Source organism: Leuresthes tenuis, unplaced genomic scaffold (genome assembly GCF_036924035.1).
Source record: "Leuresthes tenuis unplaced genomic scaffold, fLeuTen1.0.hap1 SCAF_1, whole genome shotgun sequence".
Taxonomy (NCBI): domain Eukaryota; kingdom Metazoa; phylum Chordata; class Actinopteri; order Atheriniformes; family Atherinopsidae; genus Leuresthes; species Leuresthes tenuis.
This window is the reverse complement of record NW_027325355.1, coordinates 17,263,623-17,287,997: the sequence shown is the minus strand read 5'-3', so window position 1 is coordinate 17,287,997 and position 24,375 is coordinate 17,263,623. Positions and strand designations below refer to the sequence as shown.

General features: G+C 42.8%; 1 protein-coding gene across 2 annotated transcripts; it reads right to left on the bottom strand.

The window, feature by feature from the left end:
• Positions 1–191: 191 nt before the first annotated feature.
• LOC140305432 (ATP-binding cassette sub-family C member 4-like) lies at positions 192–20,693 on the bottom strand. Of its 2 annotated transcripts, XM_072384351.1 has the most exons (31): positions 20,495–20,693; positions 19,592–19,702; positions 18,782–18,902; positions 18,392–18,616; positions 18,175–18,264; positions 17,862–18,025; positions 16,331–16,456; positions 10,946–11,195; positions 10,180–10,287; positions 9,975–10,064; positions 9,693–9,884; positions 9,083–9,177; positions 8,404–8,490; positions 7,894–7,990; positions 7,533–7,751; positions 7,220–7,357; positions 7,002–7,039; positions 6,762–6,874; positions 5,828–5,974; positions 5,638–5,717; positions 5,388–5,538; positions 5,174–5,293; positions 4,929–5,039; positions 4,560–4,660; positions 3,479–3,670; positions 3,097–3,252; positions 2,267–2,356; positions 2,003–2,175; positions 1,805–1,910; positions 1,534–1,668; positions 192–1,416 (listed from the first exon to the last, which is right to left on the bottom strand). In XM_072384351.1, exons 1-31 carry the CDS (start codon positions 20,575–20,577, stop codon positions 1,390–1,392), a joined length of 3,936 nt encoding a protein of 1,311 aa, XP_072240452.1. In that variant the 5' UTR covers positions 20,578–20,693; the 3' UTR covers positions 192–1,389. The 2 variants fall into 2 exon arrangements, with proteins under 2 accessions (XP_072240452.1, XP_072240527.1); XM_072384426.1 differs by lacking the exons at positions 18,782–18,902; positions 20,495–20,693 and having other exon boundaries at positions 19,592–19,675.
• Positions 20,694–24,375: the final 3,682 nt, after the last annotated feature.

Sequence of the window (24,375 nt, the reverse complement as noted above, 5' to 3'; positions counted from 1 at the left end):
GGAACACTGGTTATGAAAAATAAACTCTTAAAACACTGCATGCGTGTTCAGATGCACAGTCGTGTGCGCTTGAGGGTTCAAATTGCATATTCCAACAAGAAACAAGACTCGAACTCAGTTCAAATGAAACTTTATGAGGAAAAAGTGTTGCAAAGGTAACAGTTCCATGTGTCTACATGCCACACACGACAGTGTCAAACAATTTCTGACTTGACCAATGCATGCAAAGATGAGAAAATCTGGCGTTTCTCCACAGCTTTGAGGCAAAGTTTTAGTTTTGCCCGACTGATTTTGTCACGAGGACTGAATATTAATACATTTTAAAAACCATCTCTAAAATCCACTGGTCCTTAAGGTAAGGATGTAAAAACAGAACATAAATTAAGAACATAAGAACTATTACACTTGTGAGCGTCTGCATGCTGTTGCAGGCCAGACGCAGCCAGACAGTTCCGCTGCTGTCGGGCTGAACCCTCGGAAACTTCTTATTTCCCATTTTTGAACGATGTTCGAAGGCATTTCAATCACTTCTGTCACGTTTAGCAACACTGCTGAGCGACGGCCGCAAAGTTAACACGACTGTCAAATATTAGCCAGCTTTGCCTTAATGTTTTCTTTAATTGGCGATGCTACATATCAGTGGAACCGGCAGTTAAATGAGCAGCATATTCAGGTTAAAGGTAATAGATAAGTGTGGAGGCACAACAGGTCTGTTAAACCTGGAAAGTACACTGCTGTCAAAGAAATTAACTGTTGAACGGAAAGATGAGCTGAAAGTCCTCTAAACACTCAGACCGCACCTCTACATACGCCTTATCAATCAAGGCAAAGGTCTGTTTCGATGGTTTTACGTACAGCCGTGTTCCTCTTGGACTTAAAATGTCCTGAGTTTAGGATTTATTGCCAGCGAGCCACGCCGTTGCAGACTGAAGCCGGCGGCTTTTTGCCGTGGCGCCGCCGGCCCCCTGCGGTGCATTTCAGAGGACACAAACCTGTCACGTTTTTTTATCTGCAGACTGAATGCCGCTCTTTGGTTAAAAAGCATCCCGCTAAAAAGGGGAGATTTAAACCGGGTTGTCCAGTTTTCCTGAGATTGATGAGTTGCGTGAACGGCTTGCAGTGAGGTTTCATGCAGGTTTGGCTCCGTTCTGACACCCAGCAGTGTTTGAGTTGCATGTCGGACCTTTAAAATGACTTTAACATGGCGCATTTGTGTAGCATACAGTGTGATATTTACAGTATAAAATATGATATTTAACCTTCTTCCTATGTAATTTATACTAAGACATAAACTATGTCTGCAGCACCACTGAAGTCTGTCCTTTAAATGTCATTGTGCGAAGACTAAAGAATTCACTTTCATAAATCTGCTCCACTGGCCCCCGGCTGTCATGACTGTTGGGTTTTAGGTGCCGCCTGTTGAAACAGAGAAGGTGATTTATAATTCCAGGTAACAGAGCATCTGCCCAAATGTGCTTTTTTTTTTTTAAACACATGTTTCAGTCACACTTCGTGGGACCTTTTCCACCTCACCAGTCTGGCTGACTCCAACAAGGCTGCTGCCTCAGTCTGGCCCGTCTGTTGCACCATCTTGTAGAAAGCGCCTTCTTTGTTTTGCAGGAGGGCAAAGGGTCGGTCTAACTCCTGGATGGTGCCACCGTCCAGCACCTTAAAGCAGATCGAAGGCCAGCGGTGGTTATTATTTAACCAACTTTAAGAAATGCAGTTAAAACGGATGAAAACAATGTAAGTGGTTGATTTTCAATTCTTAGTCATACAGGCGACACAGAGAGTGAAGACTCACCAGGATGCGGTCGCTGTCTATGATGGTGTTGAGGCGATGAGCGATGGTGAGCACCGTACAGTCTCTGAACTTGTCCCGTATGGTTTTCTGGATCAGCTCGTCTGTCCTGCAGCAACAAGGTGTGTATTTAAAAAAAAACAACAGCTTCAGAGCTTGGACCTGAGCTCTGACTGCCTCATATGTCGTGGTTTTCAGTACCTGGGGTCCACGTTGGCTGTGGCCTCGTCGATGATGAGGATGCGGTTCTTCCTCAGGATGGCTCGGGCCAGACACACCAGCTGCCTCTGACCCACGCTGAAGTTGGAGCCGGACTCGGCCAGAACGGTCTCCAACTTTCCGGGCAGCTCCTCCACCACAGACTTCAGCTGCACCTGGATCAAACATAGAGGAACGTTCAGGACAAACCTGTTAGTGTCCGTGTGCAGCAGTTCCAACCAGTAACTAAACTCTGCTGATACTAGCCTCTTCCAGAGCTTTCCACAGGTTTTCATCAGTGTGCTGGTCGAAAGGGTCCAGGTTCTTCCTCACAGTCTCAGTGAATAAAACTGGATCCTGGAGAGCAGAGAGGGGAGAAGTCAGAGAGATTTAGATTCAGCACATCTTCAGGAATAACGCACTCTTCTTCTAACGTGACTGCAGACATTCACACTGATCATTCGTGTGAAGATTCAGTCATGTTTCTGGCACAAAGCTGCACATGAATGTGCACACAGGTGACATAATACCCGGTCCTGCCAAAGTCAACAGCGATGGCGCCAAGATATGCAGCACGACACAGGCAGAGGCAGAGAGGAAGAAAACTCCCAGCATGTAAACATGAAGTGAAAACCTTTGCACACAGTTGAATATTGCAGTTCTGAATCATTTTCATACCAAACTGAAATGATTTTAGTACATTTTCCGGCCTTTGGTTTCCCTTTCTCTGCACATGAGACTTGAACAAGGCTCAGAAATTTTGGAAAACCTCTTTAAAATAATGTGTTTCAGTTGTCTGGCTTTCATGATTGAGTTCGGATCAGGATTCTGACTCCACGGCAGCGGCTTTTTTATCTTTTTCCAGCCATTTTCTTGTTCATTTGTTTGTGCGCCAAGATTTCAGCTCATGGACCGCTGCCATGACAACGTCATGTAAAATGTCTTCATATTTAAACTCATTGATGATCAGCAGCAAAGCAGACCCAGGCCATAATGCTCCCACCTCCATGCCTCACATTTAAGATGGGGTTTTGGTGTGCGGTGCCTTTTTTTTTTTGTCTTCAAACACAGCTTTTGGGATAAAGTTGTCAGCTCACCTGAGGAATGATGGACATCTTCTGGCGCAGATCATGGAGGCCGATCTTTGAGGTCAAAACGCCATCGATGTGGATCTCTCCCTGAGGCTCGGCCAGGCGGAACAGAGCCGAGATGAGGGAGCTTTTCCCTGCACCTGTCCGGCCAACAACACCAACCTGACACACAGGAACCAAACATCCCAATTAACACATGGGCTGTGTCACATTACTGGCTTCATCACTTTTTAAAAACAGCACTATTCAGTCATTCACACTCAGAAAAGGAAAGACTCTGAAAACACTGTCTCTGCATCGATCGTGTAAACGAGACCAACTTCAAGCCATGTGTGCGTGTCTATCGCTTGGTTTAGTGGAAAGACATGCATGTCCGAGTGTGTGTCACCTTCTCGCTGGGCTGAAATGTGGCGCTTATGTCTCGGAGGACCGGCGGGCCATCTGTGCTGTAGGAGAAATTAACCCGGTTAAAGGTCACCATTCCTCGGCTCGGCCAATCAGGGGGAGGGCGCTTCTGAGTTTCCCAGGGAGCTTCGCTTTCAAGCTCTGTATACTCCACCACCCTCTCCACCGAAGTCATCTGAAATACAGGAGGCGATTTGCAATCAGCTTTACTGTTTCTCATCTACTCATCATAGGCGACAGTCTCCATTTTCGTCTTTATTTCATGGAACTCAGCATCACAAACCTGCTATAATCTACGGGGAATCAAACATCATCATCTATGGTACAGTTCAAACACACAAAGGAAAAGGAATGACGAGGGAGGAAATATATCTATCTATCCATTCATCCTCATGGAGATCCTCATCCATTCTGTCAGCAGCAGAGTGACAGAAAGCGGTCTGGCCTTTCTTCAGCGGTGTATTAAACCTGTTTGATGTTGAAACAGCTCAATTTGCTGTGGCAGAGAAACCTAAGAACAGACTTTGATCGTGGGGAGATGGCTTAATATTCTGGCAGGCAGCGGAAAGTATTTAAGGTAAGCCGGAGGAACATTCCCGTAATTTCACAAGGATTACACACCGATGTTACCACTCTCCCACAAAGCAAAGTCCCATAAAACTGATAAGATCATTCATGTCAGAGGAGTAAAGCAGAGGAAGCGCTTGGCTGGTGTGGCTCAGAAATTCCCTTGACTTTTGCTTTATGCGTTCCCATATCCCAAACGCACGAAGAGCTTCATTTCCCGTGACTGTGGTCGGGCTGCTGGGATAGTTTTGAGATGCCGGAGAGTGTCTACATCCTCACATCTGAAAGGGTGGGGGAAATGCGGCGGTTGAGAGCAAGTTTAAGAAAAAAGTCACGAGTCTCAGATGCCTGCGGCTCACTTGCTTTTTGTTGACACAGCAGACTGAATTTCCTACTTCAATATGTGCAGCGTTATGAAGGACATCTGGGGATTATTGGCAGGTCGCCTGGTTTGAAAATGTATGTTTTTTGGGTGCAACTCATCCTTTAGTGCTTACCATGTTCTCCACCTCAGCACTTTGTCTCACTGTCCACTGGAAGTTTCCTACCAGGGTCACAGCGTAAGTCAGCACCAGGCCCACCTCTCCGGCCTCCAGACCTATTTGAACAGGAAGTGTTATTAAGAATATGAAGAAGCAGAAGAAGAATGATAAAATGACTCTTCAGCTGGTCGGCGTTGCCCTTAGAACTATCAAAGCTGATGTAAAGCTGCAGATATGAAGCAGGATGTCATCTGCATAAAGTTTAATTAACCTGTTAACCTTCTGGATCTACGATAATATCCAATCAGAAGTAGGGGGAGATTATATATAAAGATTTAGTTAGATGATGAAAGATCTGTGTGGGCACATGCTATAGTTCCTCACCATCTCTGAATATGATGCAGCCAAATGTTGCGAGGGTGATGAATACCGAACAAATATTGTCGAGGCGAAGAGCAAACCAGCGGGAGGTCATCAGGAACAAAAACCACGCCTCTGAAACAAGAAAATCACATTTTTTTCTTTTCAACCAGCAGAACCAGAGATGCTGCCTTCAATGACAGATTTCACCTCAGGGATTTCAAACTAACAAAGTCTACATGTCGACCATGAAAAAGAAAAGTGTAAACCTGAATGCAGGTCCTGGTGGGCATCAAAGGCTTTCTTTAACCTCTCCTCAGCTCTGAAGGCCCGGATCGTCCACAGACCCTGAAGAGACGAGGAGAGGTGGGAGAAGACTGGACTTCGAGCTGCGGGAAAGGGACAAAAAGAGGTTTCAATGGGAGAGGAAAGTTAGTTTCAACAACCAACACATTTTCACGTGAGCAGAATCCTTGCCCATACTTGTTGACTCGAGGCGTTTGATATCACGTGATGTATGGAGGTAGTAGCGTCTCAAGTAGAGAAAGAATAAAAGCAGGGGGACAACAGGGATGAGGATGAGAGGGATGACTGAAGCTGCAACAGCCACCACGCCAGCATTCTGTAAAAATAACTGAAAAACACCACAGTGTGAGGAATACAGAAGATAAAGAGGCCAATTTAAGGCAAAGTTTGCATGCACAGTAATCCTAAGCCAGTAACCAGCTCTCACTTGGTAGAAGTCCACAAAGGTTATGGGTAGCATGGAGTCCATTTGGCCGATGTCTTTGGAAAATCTGTTGAGAATTCGTCCTACAACACAGGGCAAAAGTTTACTTTCTTACCAGCAGTGATGTTGGCAAACAGCGGCATCAAATGCAGCTTTTTCTGTGAAACTAAAAGAAATCCTGAGCGAGGCTCACCTATGGGGTTGACGTCGAAGAAGCGAACATGTGTGCGGAGGACAGCGCTGAACATGTTGTTGTGCAGAGTCTGCGCCGATTTCACCAGCCCGCGAAATATCACTAAACTCCTGATGAAACCAAAGACCACAGCGGCTGCTGTTAAACCTACAAAAGGAAGCAGATGCAGTGCTTTGGGTCAGATCTTTCAGTTCTACTTTACACAATGGATAAAGTTCAGCCTCCCTCCTTCAGTTCTGAGGTTTTATGCATCAGGACATAACAAAGACAGAAAAAAAAAGAAGAAGTACGTAGCCCTTATTTAGTCTCAATATTAGACAAATGGAACCTCAGATGAGTTTACACATGAAGTGTTGTTTCGTTATTTATTTCATTAAGAAAATGCAGAAGAAGAGTGTGAAAAAACCTGATTAAATCCAACCTGAAAGATTCCAGAGGAATTAAGAAGGAAAGTGGCAGCCAGGTGCTGCTGATCAGATGCTCTTGTGTGATCATCTCTACAAAGAGGAAGTTTGCTGGTCTGGAACATTCAGGTGTGTGTTAGCACAATGCCAAGGAGGGACTTGACATCAGCCGTGAACTCCCTCTGTATACCAAAGGATTCTAGAGTCAAATGTGAGGCCCTCTTCTGTGTGCTGAGCTTAAAAAAAATGTCTGCAAACCCTCAATGACCTGAAGTAATGTTGTAAAGAAGGAGCCAAAATTCCTCCACAATTATGTGAGAAGCTGACAACATCAAAATGAATACTTCAGGCTAAATGAATGATGACACTGTAACATGTCACAAGCTGTTGTAAATCTGAGGCTGTACTTAACTAATTTTAAGACCTGACATGTAAAACTTCAGAAAGGAAAGGAGCTGAACTTTCTTTCCCACATTTATAGCAGCCGACAGCAGAGCGCGTTACAGTTAGGTGAGAATCTCAAGTCGTACCTGAATACACGCCGAGGTAAAAGGTGAGATCAAACTCGCTGCCGGAGCGAGTGACGTTAATTCCGTTGAGGCTGACAACAGCAGCGGTGCCGTTGGAAAACTCTTCATTTGCCCTGTATGTTAACAAATCCAACACATCAGACCACACATACTCAGTTTGATGAGAAACAAGATGACTTACTGTGCAGAAAGATAAAAAGCTTCAACAACATTAAATCAAATCCACATGGAGGTTCTCACCAGTACACCAACCACCAGTCTTGCAGGATATATGCAGCCTATGGGAAGAAAAACACCAAAAAAACCAGCTTGCGCTTAATTAAAACCACTAAGTAAAAGCTACTTCATCACCAGACTCTTTCCACCAGCATAAACATGAGAGAGTGAGCATATTTCTTAAGTTTTAAGACAAATTCTCAGGTTTCAGAGGGATTCAGATTCTGTGAGCCACTGCTTACCTCTGCGATGACACTCAGCAGGACTATAACCATCAAACCCAGCGGGTGACAGCCTGCTGTAAAGTACTTAAGGTAAACATGGCCGCCGACATTTCCTTCAGCTCGATTCTCTTCTGCGATGGAGCGAACTGTTTCAACCTGCAAAGAGTAATAACCGCACACATAACTCACGCCATAAGGCGATGGAGTCAAAGAGTTTTGCTGACATTTTGCATCGTCAGCAATATCTGCAAATTTACAACTTTTAAAACATGGGGATGACAAAGAAAAAAAGGGCAAACATAAATTAAGCCTGTTTTGAAAATAAACCTACAGGAAGCTGGTCAATGCAGCTGCCGTCTGATGGCAGGAGGCTGCTGTAGGAGCAGCTCGAGCTGCGGGAGAAGTTAGTCCTCTGGCTGTGTAAAGACAAGATCTCTGGATCAGCCGATCGAGGCGGTCGCTCCTGCTCCTCGTCGCTTCTCAGCAGGGACACCATGTCCAGGCCGGAGCTCTGCAGCTCGCTGTACGTTCCCCGGCTCATGATGTGACCCTGGGGACAGGGACATCGTTTCTTCAGCAAACGCGGGAAAACAACTTCCAACAGGTTTGTCCTTTTGTTCAAAAGAAACCGGAATATTGGAAATGTTTTTTGTCTAAATAAGTAGGAGAGTTTCCTGTGAGGCGGTACGCACCTCCCTGAGGACCACAATGTGGTCGGCTGCCCTCAGGTACTGCAGCTGGTGTGTGACCAGGACACGACACTTGTTCTTCAGCAGGCCACAAATGCACCTGATTGTAAACACAGACACACATCACGTGTTTCATCAAGACATGCCAGAACGATGATTAATGCCAAGTTTACTAGAAACAGAAACATACTATTTTTCCGTCTCTCGGGCCTCGTCCACTTGAGAGCTAACAGGTAGTGTCACGGCTTCCAATCCTTTCTAAGGTTATCAAAAAGGCCAGTTGTTTTTTTTTGTCTGAACGAGGCCCTAAAGCACCGCCGAACGTTTCACCAGGAAACTTTCACACTCTAACTTCAAAAGGTAGCGCCCTCAACCTGGAACACTTGTGGTTTTCCTTCAACTCTCTGAACCTACTGGATATACCAGTCACCATCCCTCAAGGTGTGATCGCAATTAGAACACAACACTTTGATGTAAACGAACAGTTGGGAGAAAGAGGACGTCGTCACTCACTGTTCAAACAGATGCTTTCCGACTTCTGCATCCACGGCACTTAAAGGATCATCCAGGAGATAGATGTCGGCTTCCTGATACACAGCCCTAAGAAAACCAACACACACAAAGCTCAGAAGAACGTATAAAAGACAGAGACAAGACCGCTGCGTCTTGGGTTTGTGCAAATGTAAAAAGTTTCAAGACGATGCAAGAAGATGACAGAATTCTGGGGTTTCATACAGCTTCTGTAGGAAGCATCTAAACGATTGGAAACGGGAGCAACAAACACACCCGTGAATGCTTTGACAATAACAGAAGATAGCTAAGCTTTTAGGGCATGCCAGACTAAACTCTTGGTGGGGCTTATGCAAGCGAGAGACAGTGACATGAACAGGAAGGGCAAGAAAGGCTGGAATGTCAAACGAAGGATGTCATGACATTTAGTGAACTTTGATCCTTCGCAGGCTGCTACAACAGCCAATACAACATAATCAAGCAAACACGTGTGACCTTTTCAATAACTTACTCCCACAAGTAACATATTAACATTGTATACCAGAGGCGTTAACTGAACAAAAGACAAAAAAGAGGAACCGAACAAAGAAGACAGATGTTCAAACACAGAGGGTGGCAGTTAAATAGGACAAGTTGTGTCCCTGCTGCATGATGTATACAGTAGCTCTGACTGCTTTCATACCTGGCCAGGTTGACGCGAGCCTTCTGTCCCCCGCTTAGTGTGGCTCCTCTGTCCCCAATTAGTGTCAGATCTCCATCTGGGAGCAGCTCCAGGTCCTGATTAAAAAAAAAACAACAAAAAAAAAAACATGGAGGCTAAAGACAGATGCAGCAAAACCAAAAAACACAAGATACTGCCACCATTCAGCACTATTTGATTCAAAAATCAACTTAACAACAATCGCTAAACAACCGCTGCGCTTTATCAAGAAGTCAAGTAGCACACATGAAAGAAGAGCACAGCATTCACAGCTATCTGGTTGTGGCCTGATCGTCACTTCTGTGGATGCTGCCATGTTGTTATGACATTAGAGGATCTGCTTCTCTGTGAAGTGGAAATGCAAATAAGGATAATAGCGAAATGCTCTGCAGCTGACCTATGTGTCGGGGAATTAAACACTAATTCTAAAGTTATTTAGAGACAAAAGAATCCACAGTAATTCTGAAAAGGTCGCATCAACAGGCCCGAGCACAAACACTCGGTGGTTAACAGCCTCAGGTGCAGAGCAGCTGACGACCTCCAGTTCGGCCGCCTGTGATTGGCCTGGTTGTGCAGCAGGGTTACGGCTCACCTTCTTCAAAGCGCAGGCTCTCAGGACTCTCTCGTACTTCTTGGGGTTCAGTTCTCTCCCAAACAGGATGTTGCTGCGGATGGTTCCAGGGAACACCCAGGGCTGCTGGGAAGCGTAGGTCAGCTGACCTTCGACTGTCAGCTTCCCTGTATCATGACGCAGCTCTCCCAGGATGGCACTCAGCAGGGAGGACTGTTGGGAACGTGGGCGTTATGGACGAGTAAGTTACACAGTTTTAACCTGCTAACTGGAAAGTAAACTGGTTTACACAAATGTACTGACCTTTCCAGCCCCCACTGGTCCAATTACAGCTAGGAGTTGCTGTGGTTTTGCCGTGACGGTGATATTCTCCAGAGATGGAGAGTCCAAACTCTGGAAGAATAACAAACACGGAGAATTATTATTTTACAGATTCAGAAATGCACTCAGCAGCTTCTAAAAGGCTCTCCATCGCTGTAAAATATCACTGAAACATTGGAATATTCACCTTATCCCAGTAGCAGGTCAGTTTCTCAATCTCAACAGAGTTTTCTTTTCTTTCCTTTAGGGGCAGACCAGAGTGATGTCTCTTAACTTCTTCCAGAAGGAGGAAATTCTAGGAGGAGCGCACAATTCTCACTTTCACAGATTCTCAGAAGGCCAAATGTATCATTTTGAAATTCCCAGAGCACACAGCTCTGAAGCAGATTACGTAAATGACATTCACCAGTCGCTGCTCTAAAACCACAATGGGATAAAAGACTCTTTTCCCCATGACATACATGTTACAGCTGTTATTGCTCATATCTTTGCAGGCGTTCCTTAAAAGATCAGACAAAGGCTGCAGTGTACCTACTTCTCATGATCCCCCCTCCCCGCTTACTTCCCAATGCGAGTCACGCACATGTCTTCTCATATCGTGCAAACTCACAGTTAGTTCAAGCAGGGCTACAGACACCCAGTGGTCAGCTCAACAACAGACCAGAGCAAACCAGTTAGTATATCAATTCTTCTAAGTATATGATTCATTCTGAAGAGGGGAGAAGAGGCTCTACAGCACATAACCCCAGTGAGGTACAGAAATTGTATCAGTAGTAATAAAAAATGTCTCAGCTTCTCATTTTTAACTCACAACGGATGGGTTTATATTTTGTTTTATTTCATCTGAAAGCATTTGGAAGTGCTTCAGTCATTTTGCTCAAATATTGAGAGATTTATCAGCTCTCTGACAAAGTCAAAATTCCGCAGTTGTCTGATAAGGACAGAAAAATTACCTTAATCCTGCGAATGCTCACTACGGTCTCTGATAACTTCTCGATGGCCAGAGGGAAGAACAGGGTGACCGTGAGCTTAATTGTGCCGTAGAGGGACACCGTGACAAACACACTGCGGGCAGTGATGGGGTTGCCCAGGAGAGCGAAGACAGTGAAGGTAATGAAGACGGTGATCTTGCTGCTGGCGAAGAAGGAAGCCATGTTGAGCCCTCGAAGGTAGGAGCTCTTCAATACCTGACTGATTTCTTTCCTGGAAACATAAGAAACCGTTCAGTGTGTGAGCTCAGAGACAAAGAACATTGATACAATGCTCCTCAAACTTTACGCTTTGCCCCTGCAGGCAGATGAGAAACACACAACCTCGAGTGTCGGTGATGCTTTTATTACAGCTGGAAAACATTTGGAAATCACTTGCGGTTTTACAGTTCAGAGGAAGACAATAGAAAGGAAGAAAAATCTTCAACGCATCCAAGAAGAAACTCAAAAAAGGGCTGCTGAACCGAGTTAAGTCACCTGTATTGGATCTTTTATCTGTTTGCTTTTCACTGTTTTAGCTTATTTGTTGTTCTACTTTTGCTTGTCTTGTTTATTGCTGCTGATTATTTTATCCTGTAAAGCACTTTCACCATCTGTGTCTGACTGAAATAAGGAATCTTGAGTAAATTGGTTGCCGGGAAACACGGTCATAGGAATGAAAAACAGAAATGAAAAACTGTTTCCAAAGAAAACAGTATTGTCAGCTTCATGATATATAACAGTCTGTGAAAACACATTATTTTTCTGCTTTAGATTCACCTTCAAATGGATTAAAATAGTTTTTTGTTTTCTTTTTACTTCCTTAATTAAAGAAACGTTAAATTGCATTTCAGAGCATGCAGTCCCAGTCCCTCAGATGCTTCTAAAATTTCTCTGAATCCACTTCAGTTTATATCGAAGGGTTTAGATCATTGTCTATGCAGCCTCGAGGCAGGAGTGTTTCGAGGCATAGATCTAGGACAGATACTGGGGAAGCTGTCAAAGGAAATGGCTATAGGAGTTCACTCGGGGTCATTGTCTTGTTGGAAGGTAAACTTTGATCTCTGGATGATTGAAAAAAAGGTTTCCCTCAAGAATTTCCCTGTATTTAGCATCACCCATCATTCCCTCATTTCTAAACAGATTCCTAATCACTGCTGATAAATGAAAAATAAAAATAAAAACACCCCCACTGCACGATGCTGCCACCATCATGCTTCACTGTGGGGTGACAGATTTTCCTCAATGGCCAAAAAGTTCCATTTTAGCCTCATCGGATCAGAGGACCTTCTGCCACATGTCTGGAGTCTCATAAACAACCTCTGCAGGTGCTTTCTCATTCGTTTTTTTTGTTCGTCTGGACAGTCTCCTGCAAAGCCCAGCTCTGTGGAGCGCACAGCTTAAAGTTGTCCTATCAGTTGCACAGTATGCGCGTTTGCTTTAATGTTCTGCTTCAGAGTTCCATTTCCAAACCCACTTTCTGTGAAGGTGAGCCTGTGTTATTGTTGAGGCTTCTGCGTTCGATTGAATGTCTAGCTATGGGAAGTATATTCCTTCCTTTTGAGTGAAAGCCGACACTTCATTTCACAGAGCACACGGCGGCTGATATGAGGTTTTCTCAGGCAGCGACCTGGCCAAGTTCCTACGGTTAGCAAAATGATGTGAAGGAGAAGAACGTTCGGTGTACTTTGTGTCATTTCTGGTTCGAGTTGAATGTTTTGCCTCGCTCTTTACAAAGATTTTAAAAAGGGCAGTGAAAATCTATTCAGATATGATGACAGATAAATCATTGCACCATCTTCTGTTTAACTTGTATATGCTACCTTTGGGTCAGATATTGCAGAACTTTAACATCTATTATCACAGTTATGCAGACGATACACAGCTTTATGTGTCTCTGTCACCAGATGACTGCAGCCCAGCAGATGTACTGTGTCAGTGTCAGGATGAGAGAGAATTTCCTACAATTAAATGAAGACAAAACTGAGATCATTATGTTTGGTAGCAAAGAGGCCCTTACAATCACTGACCAAGTTCGTAACCTTGGAGTGTTGATAGACTCAGATCTGACTTTCAGCGGCCACATCAAAGCTGTCACCAAGGCAGCTTTTTACCAACTCAGAAACATTAACAGAATTAAAGGTTTTCTCTTCCAAAAAGACCAGGAGAAACTCCTCCATGCATTCATCTCCAGTAGACTCAATTATTACAATGGTCTTTGAACTGGACTTCATAAAAGGAGCATTAAACATCTGCAGATCATCCAAAACGCTGCTGCTAGAGTTTTAACCAGGACTAAGAGATCTGAACACATCACACCAGTTTTCTTTCCACTGGCTTCCAGTCAGTCCCAGAATAGATTGTAAAAGCCTACTGATGGTTTACAAATCCCAGAACAGTTTAAGCCTAAAATACATCTGTGATATGTTTAGAGAATATAAACCCAGCAGAGCTCTTAGATCCAAGGACTCAGGTCAGCTTGACCTGTCCAGAGTCCAGACTAAACACGGTGAAGCAGCATTTAGCTGTTATGCTGCAAACAAGTGGAACAAACTGCCAGAGGAGATTAAACTGTCACCAAATGTAGACATTTTTAAATCCAGTTTAAAACATTTCTTTTCTCATGTGTCTATGCATGAAATCTGCACGATATCTTTTAACTTATCTAGACTGTTGCTTGTTTTTATTCATTTTAATTATTTTATTTATATTTATATTATTTTGCACATTTTTAATGCTTTTTCGCTCCCCGCTGCAATACTTTTATTTATGTAAAGCACTTTGAATTGTTTTGTTCATGAAATGTGCTACACAAATAAATTTGACTTATATAAATGTACACTCTGTCTGTACTTCAGAGTGACCTTCTGTTTCAGATCCATGTTTTCCAAAAAGATCCTCAGCAAAAGGGGCAAATGTGGAACTGAGGATGACTGTATAGAGTGTTGCTCCATCCACAGCAGTCATTTATTATCCAACGCTTCTTTGCAGCTTATAGGTTGGCTCAAAAAAAAAAAAAAAAAAAAAAAAAAAAAAAACTTACTTTGCAGCTGTAAGAAAGTGTCTAAGGTCACCTGGAACTCATAGCAGTGATAATGAAACGTACTCTCTTTTTTACAGTTCCAGAAAAGATACAAATCCTGACACATAACCAGTCCCTATGGGGTCACACAGCCTTCTAAATCCAATTTAAAAAGCAACTTTCTGAAATTATTTCCATGTAAATACCTTGTTTGTGATTTATTAATGCAGCATTTTTTTGGCGGTGAAGTTAATCGGCCTCCTGGATAATTATACTAAAATGCATGAACTCACAGCAGCACTTTACTAGATATCTGTCACCCAGCTCAGATTATATGGGCGGATGACAAATCTTAAATTGCTACATCACAAAAATTCTTAGAAGTGAAAGAAAAAAAAAAAAAGAAAACACACTCGGCACTTATTGCATAAGCCTGGAAATGATTTATAACTGGGATAATCGCTTTGTGGTTTTATGCCTGTGCTAACCAGTCAAACTGTAGTTTGTCTTCATGTCTGTCCAGAATGTTCATGTATGTTGTGAAAAATGGAGAAATGTAATAAACCTGGTGCATATCTAACAAACAAGTAGTCTGGCGTTATCACTTTGGAGATCTGTGCACATTCCTCGGAAACACGTGTTCAAAACAGCAGCTTCTTTTCGGATCAGCTGGTCAATGAGGATGTTCAGTTCATCTGTGTGGTTTCATATAATTTAATGGTAATAAAGAGGCATTTTTAGAAGAAAAAGCAGCTTTACACCTCCTGACCAATTTTCTGAGTATTTTCTGAGTTTTTGCAGAATGTTTGATCAGATTCCGAGTCGACCACACTCGACCAGTGTGGTACACATCGTTCTTCCATCTTTTGCTAAGTTGTGTAAGATCATTAAGCAGCTCCTTTAGCTCCGGTGAAAGGGAAAAAAAAAAAAATAAAATTCTTACATTAAAAGATTTAAGAAACAAATGAACAGAAATGCAGTTTGATTCCAGGAATGCCCAAAGGTTATAAGGCGTGAGATGTTCAGGGACACGTTCGAGTTAAAGATGGCCTGTGTACGGCCGAGGAGCTCACTGCATTTAGTCAGCCCTCGATCTTCATAAAGTACCGTGCAACAACACAAGCGTCCAAGTCTTTTATTTGCCAGTTCAGGCTCAAAGACGACCGTGTCGTGACCCGACTCCCTCACTCGCCTGACTTAAATCTTATTAAGACTTTGTGGAGTTTTTGTTGAATGTACTTGCCAATGCAAGCCTCGAGCCTTTTCTCATCACTACTGTACACAAAACACAGACCTCAGCATCTCAAAGATCTGGGACCTTAGTACAAATACACGAAAACATCTTAACTATTCCTAACAGCAGTTACGACTGGGGTGCGCAAAACTTTTGCGTGGCGCGGTTCAATTTTCAAGATGGTGATTTATTACTTTCCATCACATCTTAAAATTAACTTAGACAGCCGATTATGTTCCTCCTGTCTTTCGTAATTAAAGATTCATCAGTCAAATACCACAGAACTAATAAAGGCAGTTGCGTTTCCTGCTGTGACACTTATCCTGTTACGTACAGTTCAGTGAGTAAGACATTCTGCTGAACCCGTCCCGTCATATCGTCGCCCCGGGGAAATGGCAGGAAAACCCAAGCGTGTAGCACTGACTGGAAAATCAGGCCGCAAACTGCTTGACTGAATTAAGAGAAACAGATTCCAAATGTCTGAGGGCCTGGTGCTGGCTTATCCTCAAATCATCCACAAAACTCCTACTTTCAGCTTCAGGGCAGCATGTTGCTGACACAAATCGTGTGTCTTTTCTAACCCAGACAATTTTTTAGTGTTTAGTGTTGTCAATGTACCTTTAATGACAAAATATATGAGGATTCTAGTTTTACACAACCCACCTCTGCCCCATTTCCATTTGGTGACCACAGGGCTTCATCCAAACTCCCTTCCTCCTTATCTCAGCTCATCCACCAGTTTTTTTTTGTTTTGTTTTGCTAGTCCCTACCAATTGATCCATCCTTATTCAACTATAAACTATTTCTATCGCCACTGATATAAACTCAGATCAGTAAGATGAGCCATTTTATTTGGTTTGATTACGACCTTGTGGGAGCATGCTGTAAGAAAGAATTCTTACATGTAAATGAAAGGCGTATAAACTGAATCAAAAGGATAATTTCTCAAGTAATTGGAGAATGGAAGAGGTGAGACACTAATATATAAATATATATATATATATATATATATAATATCTTATATGTAATATCTTTTATCTGACCACATGACCTCCTTGGTGGAGGGTAGCAGAGCTGGTCTATTCTTTAGAAATCACAAAACTTTTGTCTTTACCTCCGGACTTCAGTGACCAGGGCTGAAAGCGGTTTTTCCCACGCATACATCTTGATTATCCTGATGCCGGACACCACCTCATTCATGATCCGGATTCTGCTGTCACTCAGGACGGCAGTTTTGCTCCTGCAAAAACAATGTTGTTTCTATAAAAGACAGACATAGAAACTCAGGAAGAAAAAAAAAAAAAAAAAACTTGGAGTACATTATCTTTTCCAAACGTCTCTCATTCTTCTCAGGTCCTTATCTGATCACTGCATCAACATTTTCTGTTACACCAGCTGATACATTTTTTTTTTTTTTATCCCAGAGGCGCATGATGATCCATTATCTATCCCTGAATTAGAGGACGCTCAAGTCTTATCCTGCGCAGCTAAATTCATTCCGCTTTTCGCCTTCAAACTGAACTCTGTGACTGTTCTAAAGAAGGCAAACGTGTCAGCAGCTACCTGAAACATGACAGTGATGGACACAAATGGGACAAAATTATTATTTTTTTTAATTAAAGTTGCCTGTTCTGCTTTGGTTGGGAAAGACCGATAAATAACATTGAAAAAGTCCGGGAACACCTTGTTGGAAACATACATTTCGACATCAGTTACTCCAAACATGTGGCAAGCTCTTTATATTAGTCATTATTATCTTGCAACAAAACACACTTACATCACAATTATCTAAACTGACAATTCTTCCACCTCATATCGTCTTCGTGAATCAGATTACACCATCAGTCTTCATTTACTTTGTTGTTATATTCGAAGCCTTCTTCCTCACCCACTTATGTCTCCTCAAGTGTACATACATTCAGAGCAACGGATAAACATCGTAATGACAGAATTTTACACCTACAAGGCCAAAATTCTAAGTTTGTTGCTCTCGCTGGACCTCCGGTGTAACGCTAAATTCTGTGACCCAAATAAAAAAAAACATCAGCTGGAACTCGCATCTTTCACAAATGTTCAATACAGACATAGTAGAAGTTTTGAAAATCCCTTTCCACATTGCTTCCTGTGTCACATCACACTCTGATTCTGTGATCCAAAAAGAGGAAATTCAGTTCTAAAACCTGTCTTAGATTTATTGTTTATTTCTCACTCGGAATGTGTTCTGAAACCAACTCTGGAGTAAAGTTAAGTTGACATTAGTGATACATTCAGTGACCTTCACGTAAAAAACAGAGAAGTTCTTTAAGAGGAAGCAGACAAACTCGTACTCGATTATGATTGGCTCGTGAGACTGGGGTCCAATTGTGGCTTAAACCTGATTGGCTCACAGAAAAAGCTAGAAGAAATCGCAATGCTCTCATCCAGAAATATATAAAAACTGTAAGATGAAGGAATAAAAGTAAATAAATGACATAAATGTAGGTAAAAAGCAGAGAAAAATCAAAAGAAAACAACAGACTCATTTGCGTATAAGAAGAAAATATATATCTTCTTTTTTTTTCCCCCTCAGTGTTCTGCTATTCTTTATGCATAATGTAGCAAAGGTACAACACAGAAGAAAAAAAAACACTTGCCCCGTTTCTTACCTGAAGATGCCAAAGAGTTTTCCAAACCAGGTTTGTATGGGCATCATGAGTGCAAGGGCGGCCACACCTGTCAGACACGTAGGGCCGATCTCATGCCAGAGAAAAACGACGATCACCGCTGCTTGTAGAGGTCCCACCCACAGATAGTGCAGGTTGAGTGTAATCTAAAGATCAATGATGATCACACTTTGACACCTTCTTCGTCTTAGAGATCGTAAACTCAGCCTGTCATACAGACATACTAAAGGTTTGACTGGATTTAATGTCAGCTAAAACATACAGCCAAGAAAAACACAGGTTTATGTTGCCGTACCTCATCAAAACGATTGACATCGTTAGAAAGGAGGTTCACTATCTGTCCGGTGGTCGTTCGTCCCATGGACTCGCTGCTGAGACGAAGAGCCTGATGAGAGAAATTTCCCTTTCTGGTGAGTTTCACTGGAAATGTTCAGCAAGAGTGACAATAGCTTGAGAAAAAATCATGAATAAAAGCTTCAGTTCTGCTTCAAATCTGCCAAATCCTCACTGACCTTTCTGTAGATCATGTGACACATGGCCACCCTAATCTTCATGCCAATTCTTAGGACATGATAGTAGTAAAGATGTTGGAGGATGGTCAGTCCAAAGGTGGAGACGGACATCGCCGCAGCGTAACCGTACGCCATGTGGAGACTTCTCTGATCGTCTGGGTGATAATTCTCAAAGTACTGGATTATTTTCCCCAGAAGCAGCGGTTGGATCACCTTAATAGCTTCCTTCATGACAAAGACAGACAAAAGTTCTCAATGAAATATGCAGCCAAAACTCTAATGCGTCCAAAACCACTTGATTAAATTAAATATACCCGCAGAAAACGTCACACTGATGACTTGAAGCTGAATTAAATGAATCCGGCAAAATAGGCTTTTGAAAGAACATACCAGTGAAAACACAAACAGCCCAGTCACCGCGTAGGACTTGCCAAAGCCCTTAAGAAGAACTCTGGTGAGTTTTGGCTTCTGAAGTCTCTTTGATTCTCTTTCGACTTCATGCTCCCACAGTCTAAAAAGAAAAAGAAGCTACTGTTAAACGGAGGGTGAAGATATGCACTTTGTTTGTTTTGAGGCCATAGATTTTGGATCTGTTCTGTGAGCCCCAATGCAAACAGAGCTATCACCAATAATAAGACCTGGATTAACACTTGAATGGGTTGCTGAGGGGGGAAACCTTTAAGGGACGGGAGGTGGGGGGGCACATGTGGTGAGGAATGAAAAGAATTGCTGGCGTTCAGGGTGAGGGAATCCTGTACAGCTCTAATTAGCAGAACAGGTTCTTCAAACCTTTTCGCCCAGGACATTCAGCTCCTTCTTCTGTCCACTTTCTTTCGGATCGCAAACCATCCATGTCCCCAAAGCTCAGAAAGTCCCACTGTGCCTCTTCACACCCCAGACAATGGATTTTTACACCCAACCCCTTCCACCTCATCCACCCGTCTGTCTTTTGCTAAACCAGGAAAGAGTCCTGCTTCCAGTAACTAACATATCTTACATATCTGCCCTTAATTACTAAGCCATTACACTACTGCAGAATCAAATTGTAGATAAGTGCAGACAACCTATCACTGCATCAGATTTGAATGGAAACACGTGTAAGCTCTACCTTGCGCTCTTGGAAAGAATACATTTGTACTTATTCTTTACTCTGAAGAGGCACTTGACCAAAGTCCACTCTTCCTACAGTTATCAAAGTACCTCTGCAGCTCCTCTCCCAGGGTCTCAGAACGATCCTCTGGAAGAACGCTGTACATGTTGCTTTCATCGAGCCTCTGTTTGCGGCCGAGGTGCAGCAACGGGGTTAACCAGCTGAAACAGACAGACACTTGCAGAATAAGACGGCACGAACAAGGCAGGAAAGCATAACAGAACAAATATGCATCATGACAGGTTGCATCTACGTTTATGATTGCAATAGGACTAGATATATACAACTATTCACGGTGAACCTGCAAAAATCAGGTGAGTAGTAGAATCAGATGCATAAATCAGCAGTTTTTGTAAGTGTGTGATATTTGCTGTATTTTCAGGTGGGTAATGTGGCCGATTATAGTCAAAATGTTCCCACGAGTGGAATTTTCAACAAAAATCTTGACATTTTGGTCATCTAGTATTTGTGACATACTATATTTGATTTGCAAATCATAATATGGACGCTTAGCCGTTTGTCGGTGGCTTTCGAACAACAAAACATAAATTAGGAGAAAAAAATACAGAAAATAAGTTAATAAATAAAAAGGGACAAAAGGGTTTGAGTCCAGTTTTGAATAAAACTGAACAGTGAGAAAAGCATTTCACAGAATACGGGTCTAATTTTAAAGGGATTTCCAAGAGGCATTCTTTAATGTTCAGTGTTGTTTTTCATGAGGCGCGATTCTCCAAACAACAACCCACATAATTACAGATAATCCGGTGCGTCTTCTAACTACTAAAGACTTCTAACTGCTGGATCCCACGGTTCCGGCAAAATAGCAAGTATTTCCATTCGCGACTGTGCACCCGCACTAATGCACAGGCTCTGTGAGCCAGCTGAGGTGCGCGTTTGTTTCACAAAGACTTTTTGGGGAGTAATAAAGTCCCATCGCAACTGCAACCACTTACCTCAAAAAGAGCCTCGAAAAACACCCGGCAGTCGCCAGTGGATTGTGCTTCCTCCCTGTCCCCGCATCGTCCACGGTCAGCATTCTGGCATCAGATCGGTCGGTGTCTCGTGGCTGGCGTCTCTGCAGCCTGACAGTGTGCACGCGGAGCCACAACTTTTAATTTACTACGAGTGTCGCTTGCCTACGTCATGTACCGTCGAGACTCGGCCAATGAAAAAAAAAAAGAGCTTTTCATTCACTAACTTGGATTATTTTTGTTTTACATACTGTACTACGTGTTTTAAGCTTCCTTTGTGTGTCTGCAGATCATGCTCACACGTGTACATCGTTGCATTGATATTTGTTGTTTTCGGGTTGACTCCAGCTGATTGCAGCTTTGCAACACTTACAGTCAGTGACTTTTCTGGTGTTCCCAATGCTGCTACGACGACAACAAGAAAAATACTGATTGATGTTGCTTTGTTTTTCCTTCGCCTGAAATTATCTATGACATTATCATCATTAGATCCTGATTTATGTGCTTTCAAAAGGCCATTGGTGCAAAGCCTTCAGGTTACCAATATTTACATTCATTCAGAACATAGTCCGTAATTTACGGGATGCACCTGAAGGCAGCATTCCCTTCCCAAGCCTCGTTATGGAAAGCAGACAAAAAACGTTTCGGTGGTTCCAAGTGTCCGGTCACTGGTATTTTGTGATTTAGCGGTTAAAAATCTCGACCATTTCGATTAACAGGAGCAGTCGCTGGTGTTTTACAGCCGCCCAGTCACGTGACACGTTCCTGGCCAGTCATTTTTTTCGTGACGATAACGACCCGTCAGGCGTCACATGAGTTTTGCTCAATCCGTGGTTGAACAAAAAGAAACCATCTGAAACAGACAGAAAGCTATCCAACTGTAATTTGAGATCAGTCACACTCATCTGCCGAAATTAGCATGAATATCAATTAATAATTGTGACTGTATCTTTTACGTCTTTAAATTATGGCCGACGCACCGAAGCTGCGGTGAAATGTCTGTTGGTGATATGGAGCCAGTGGCCAACAAATGCTTTTAACAGTGAATTCGAGAAGTACTTCCACGTTGTCTGTCTCGCGTGTGGGAAATAGCGACACCAGGGGTTCCTGCAGCCTACATCTGGGAGCGCAACAGAAATTTCCCCAAACACTTGGCTGACGTCAAGGCACAAACGTAATCTGTACGTGGCCAAATGGAGAATCTTAATATGTCTTTGCAGTTACTGCCACATGATGAAACACATGTCTGTTAATGAATAATAGAAGGCCCTCAACAGACACGTCCTTTGATCGAAGGAACAACACGTGAAGGAGCTGAGTTTAAGGCTTGAAATGATAAGACATCACATTTCCAGACAATAAGTAGATAACGACTCAAAGGGAGTCTTTTGACGTTCAGACAGAACACCTCTAGACATGCAAACTGCCTCCACACAAATCGGTTGCGTGATTTACACTGTATTTACACTGCTGAGACAACTCCAATGTAGGCAAAACAAACAAAAACTCGGTTAATCAACCAGCACGCTGCTGAATTCCCAAGACAGTCACGGAAGTGTAACCGAGACAACTGCTCTAACTGCCGAAATAAACCAAATTAACAAATAAGCCTGTCCAGTCACCCAGACCACGCTTAAACCTCCACTGTAGAACACACCAGACCAACCAGACAAGACACAAAACCTCTCTGCAGGCAAAACTGTAGGCCGAGGTGCCCTTGAGCAAGGCACCATACCCCCATGAATCAACTTTCTCACTGACTAACAGGAGAACCAAACAAAAACCAAAGGATTCACAGATCCAGGCCGAGCCCCGATTTGTTCGCGACTTGGCTCGGGTTAGCAACAAAAAGAGGAGACTCCACACAGAGATAGATTCAGACGTTTCATTTTAATGACAGAAAAATCTCTTTAACAACCCCAAAAAGGAAAGGAACACTACCAGACAGAACGGCGGAGCCACCAACAGCTCTGTCCCACCAAAGTTAGCATGATGGTTATTGGAAATAAAGGAAAAATAAAACTATATAATCGATAATATCAAATACAACAGATATCCTATGTTGGTTTCAAAGACATACGGATGGATATGGGTACGAAAGACTTAGGGCTGAACCTTAGAACAGAACCTTTATGTATTAAGAAGCAGATCATTTAATCATGTGGCAGCACGAATCGATGTTATATTCCTTGACTTTAATTCATCACTAATTCTGTCTCCTCCTACTTGAAGTACTATGAAATGTGGTTTGGTCATTTGTGCATCCAAAGAAGAAAAGGTTCATTTTTCACGACCAAATAACCTTCCAACAACTTCCTTCTCTAATTGTTTTGACCTCTGTATAACTCATCAAAACTGTCAGAGGCAGATTTCTTTCCGACAGCTGATCATTTGATAAACACGCCTAATTGTTACTTGACATCTTCAGGTATGCAGACACCTAAACGCCTGCCAAGAAGATGTCAGAACCGATCTAACCCGAGTTAAGAGGTGTATGTGATGTGACATACAGAGCCCCCCAGCTCTTATGTCAGTGTAAGAATCTCTAAATGAGCTGGAACAGAAATCCCTGCAGGACATTCTGCCACAACAACTTGTCATAAGTCATTGTCTGAGAACGGACCCACAGACAGTGAACCCTGTTTTCCTCCCCGGTAAATTTGTGCAAAGGTGAGGGCAGCAACACAGTATTTCAGACCACAACACAGGCCACTAGAACCCCCCCCCCAAAAAAAAAAAAAAATTGCAGTTTAATTCCTTGTTGATGCCACACATGGAAAGTGTGCAAACACACAGATGTTAGAAGCCTGACTGCGTTTGGGAACAAAACGTGTTCAAGGATCCGGTGGAGGCTGACCTCAGTGGTGACCGGTTTGCAGGCCTGCTTTAAAATAACTTTAAAAAGTACAAGTTTCACTCAACTTTTAATTCCAGGTGCTCATCCTGGTTCTTCTTTTAAGGCTCTATAATCCCCCGGGTGGCGCTGCCAATTTTTAACTTGAGTGACCATTTTTCCATTGTTTTTTTGTTGTTCGATTGATTTTGTGGCAGACACAAGTTAAGGAATATGAATCACATCCCATCTGTGAAACAGTGGTTGTTTGGACCCGTTTGTTCCATTTGGGCCCAGGAAGACTTCTCATCATCGATGGAATAATGAGTGATGAATTACACCCAGAAAACTCCAAATCAAACATCTAATAGAAGTCATGAGGAGCAGTTCATGTGAAAAGAAACCCAACAATCAGTTCAAATGGAATTGTTCAGACTAATTAACTAAAATACCTCCAAGCTGACAGGACTGATGGGCAGTTAGCAGAGTTGTTGATCGATGAGTGATGGAGATAAAATCTGAGCAGTTCTCTCAGCTCCTGTACAGGCTGGTAATGATGTACAGATGGAACAAGATTGCTATCTACTGACGTCCTACGGAACTGCAATGAGAGCGGTTTAAACAAGGCGTGATCTGGAAGAAGTATTCAACAGCTCACCGTAAGAAGGTGATGTCGTATTAAATAAAGGTGAGCTGAGAAATCGTTGCATGGTTACACTCCAAAGGGACCCAATGAAAAACACAAATGGAATACTCGAACATGGAGTCATTTTTATTTATGTTCCGAGATCACATTGTGAAGCCAGAACCCAAATAAGCACAATTAAAATTAAGCTAAGTGGGAAAGGAATCGATACATTTTGATATTTGAAACTGATAAAGCAAAGTAACACACAAAAATACAGAAATCTCTCAATAAATCCAGCGCAAACCCAGATCCCGTCTCTTTTCTTCCCCCGTGTTTCCCCCAACTCGTGTTCGTTCATGAATATTTGACCTTCTGCAGGTCCCATGCAATACATGAACAGAA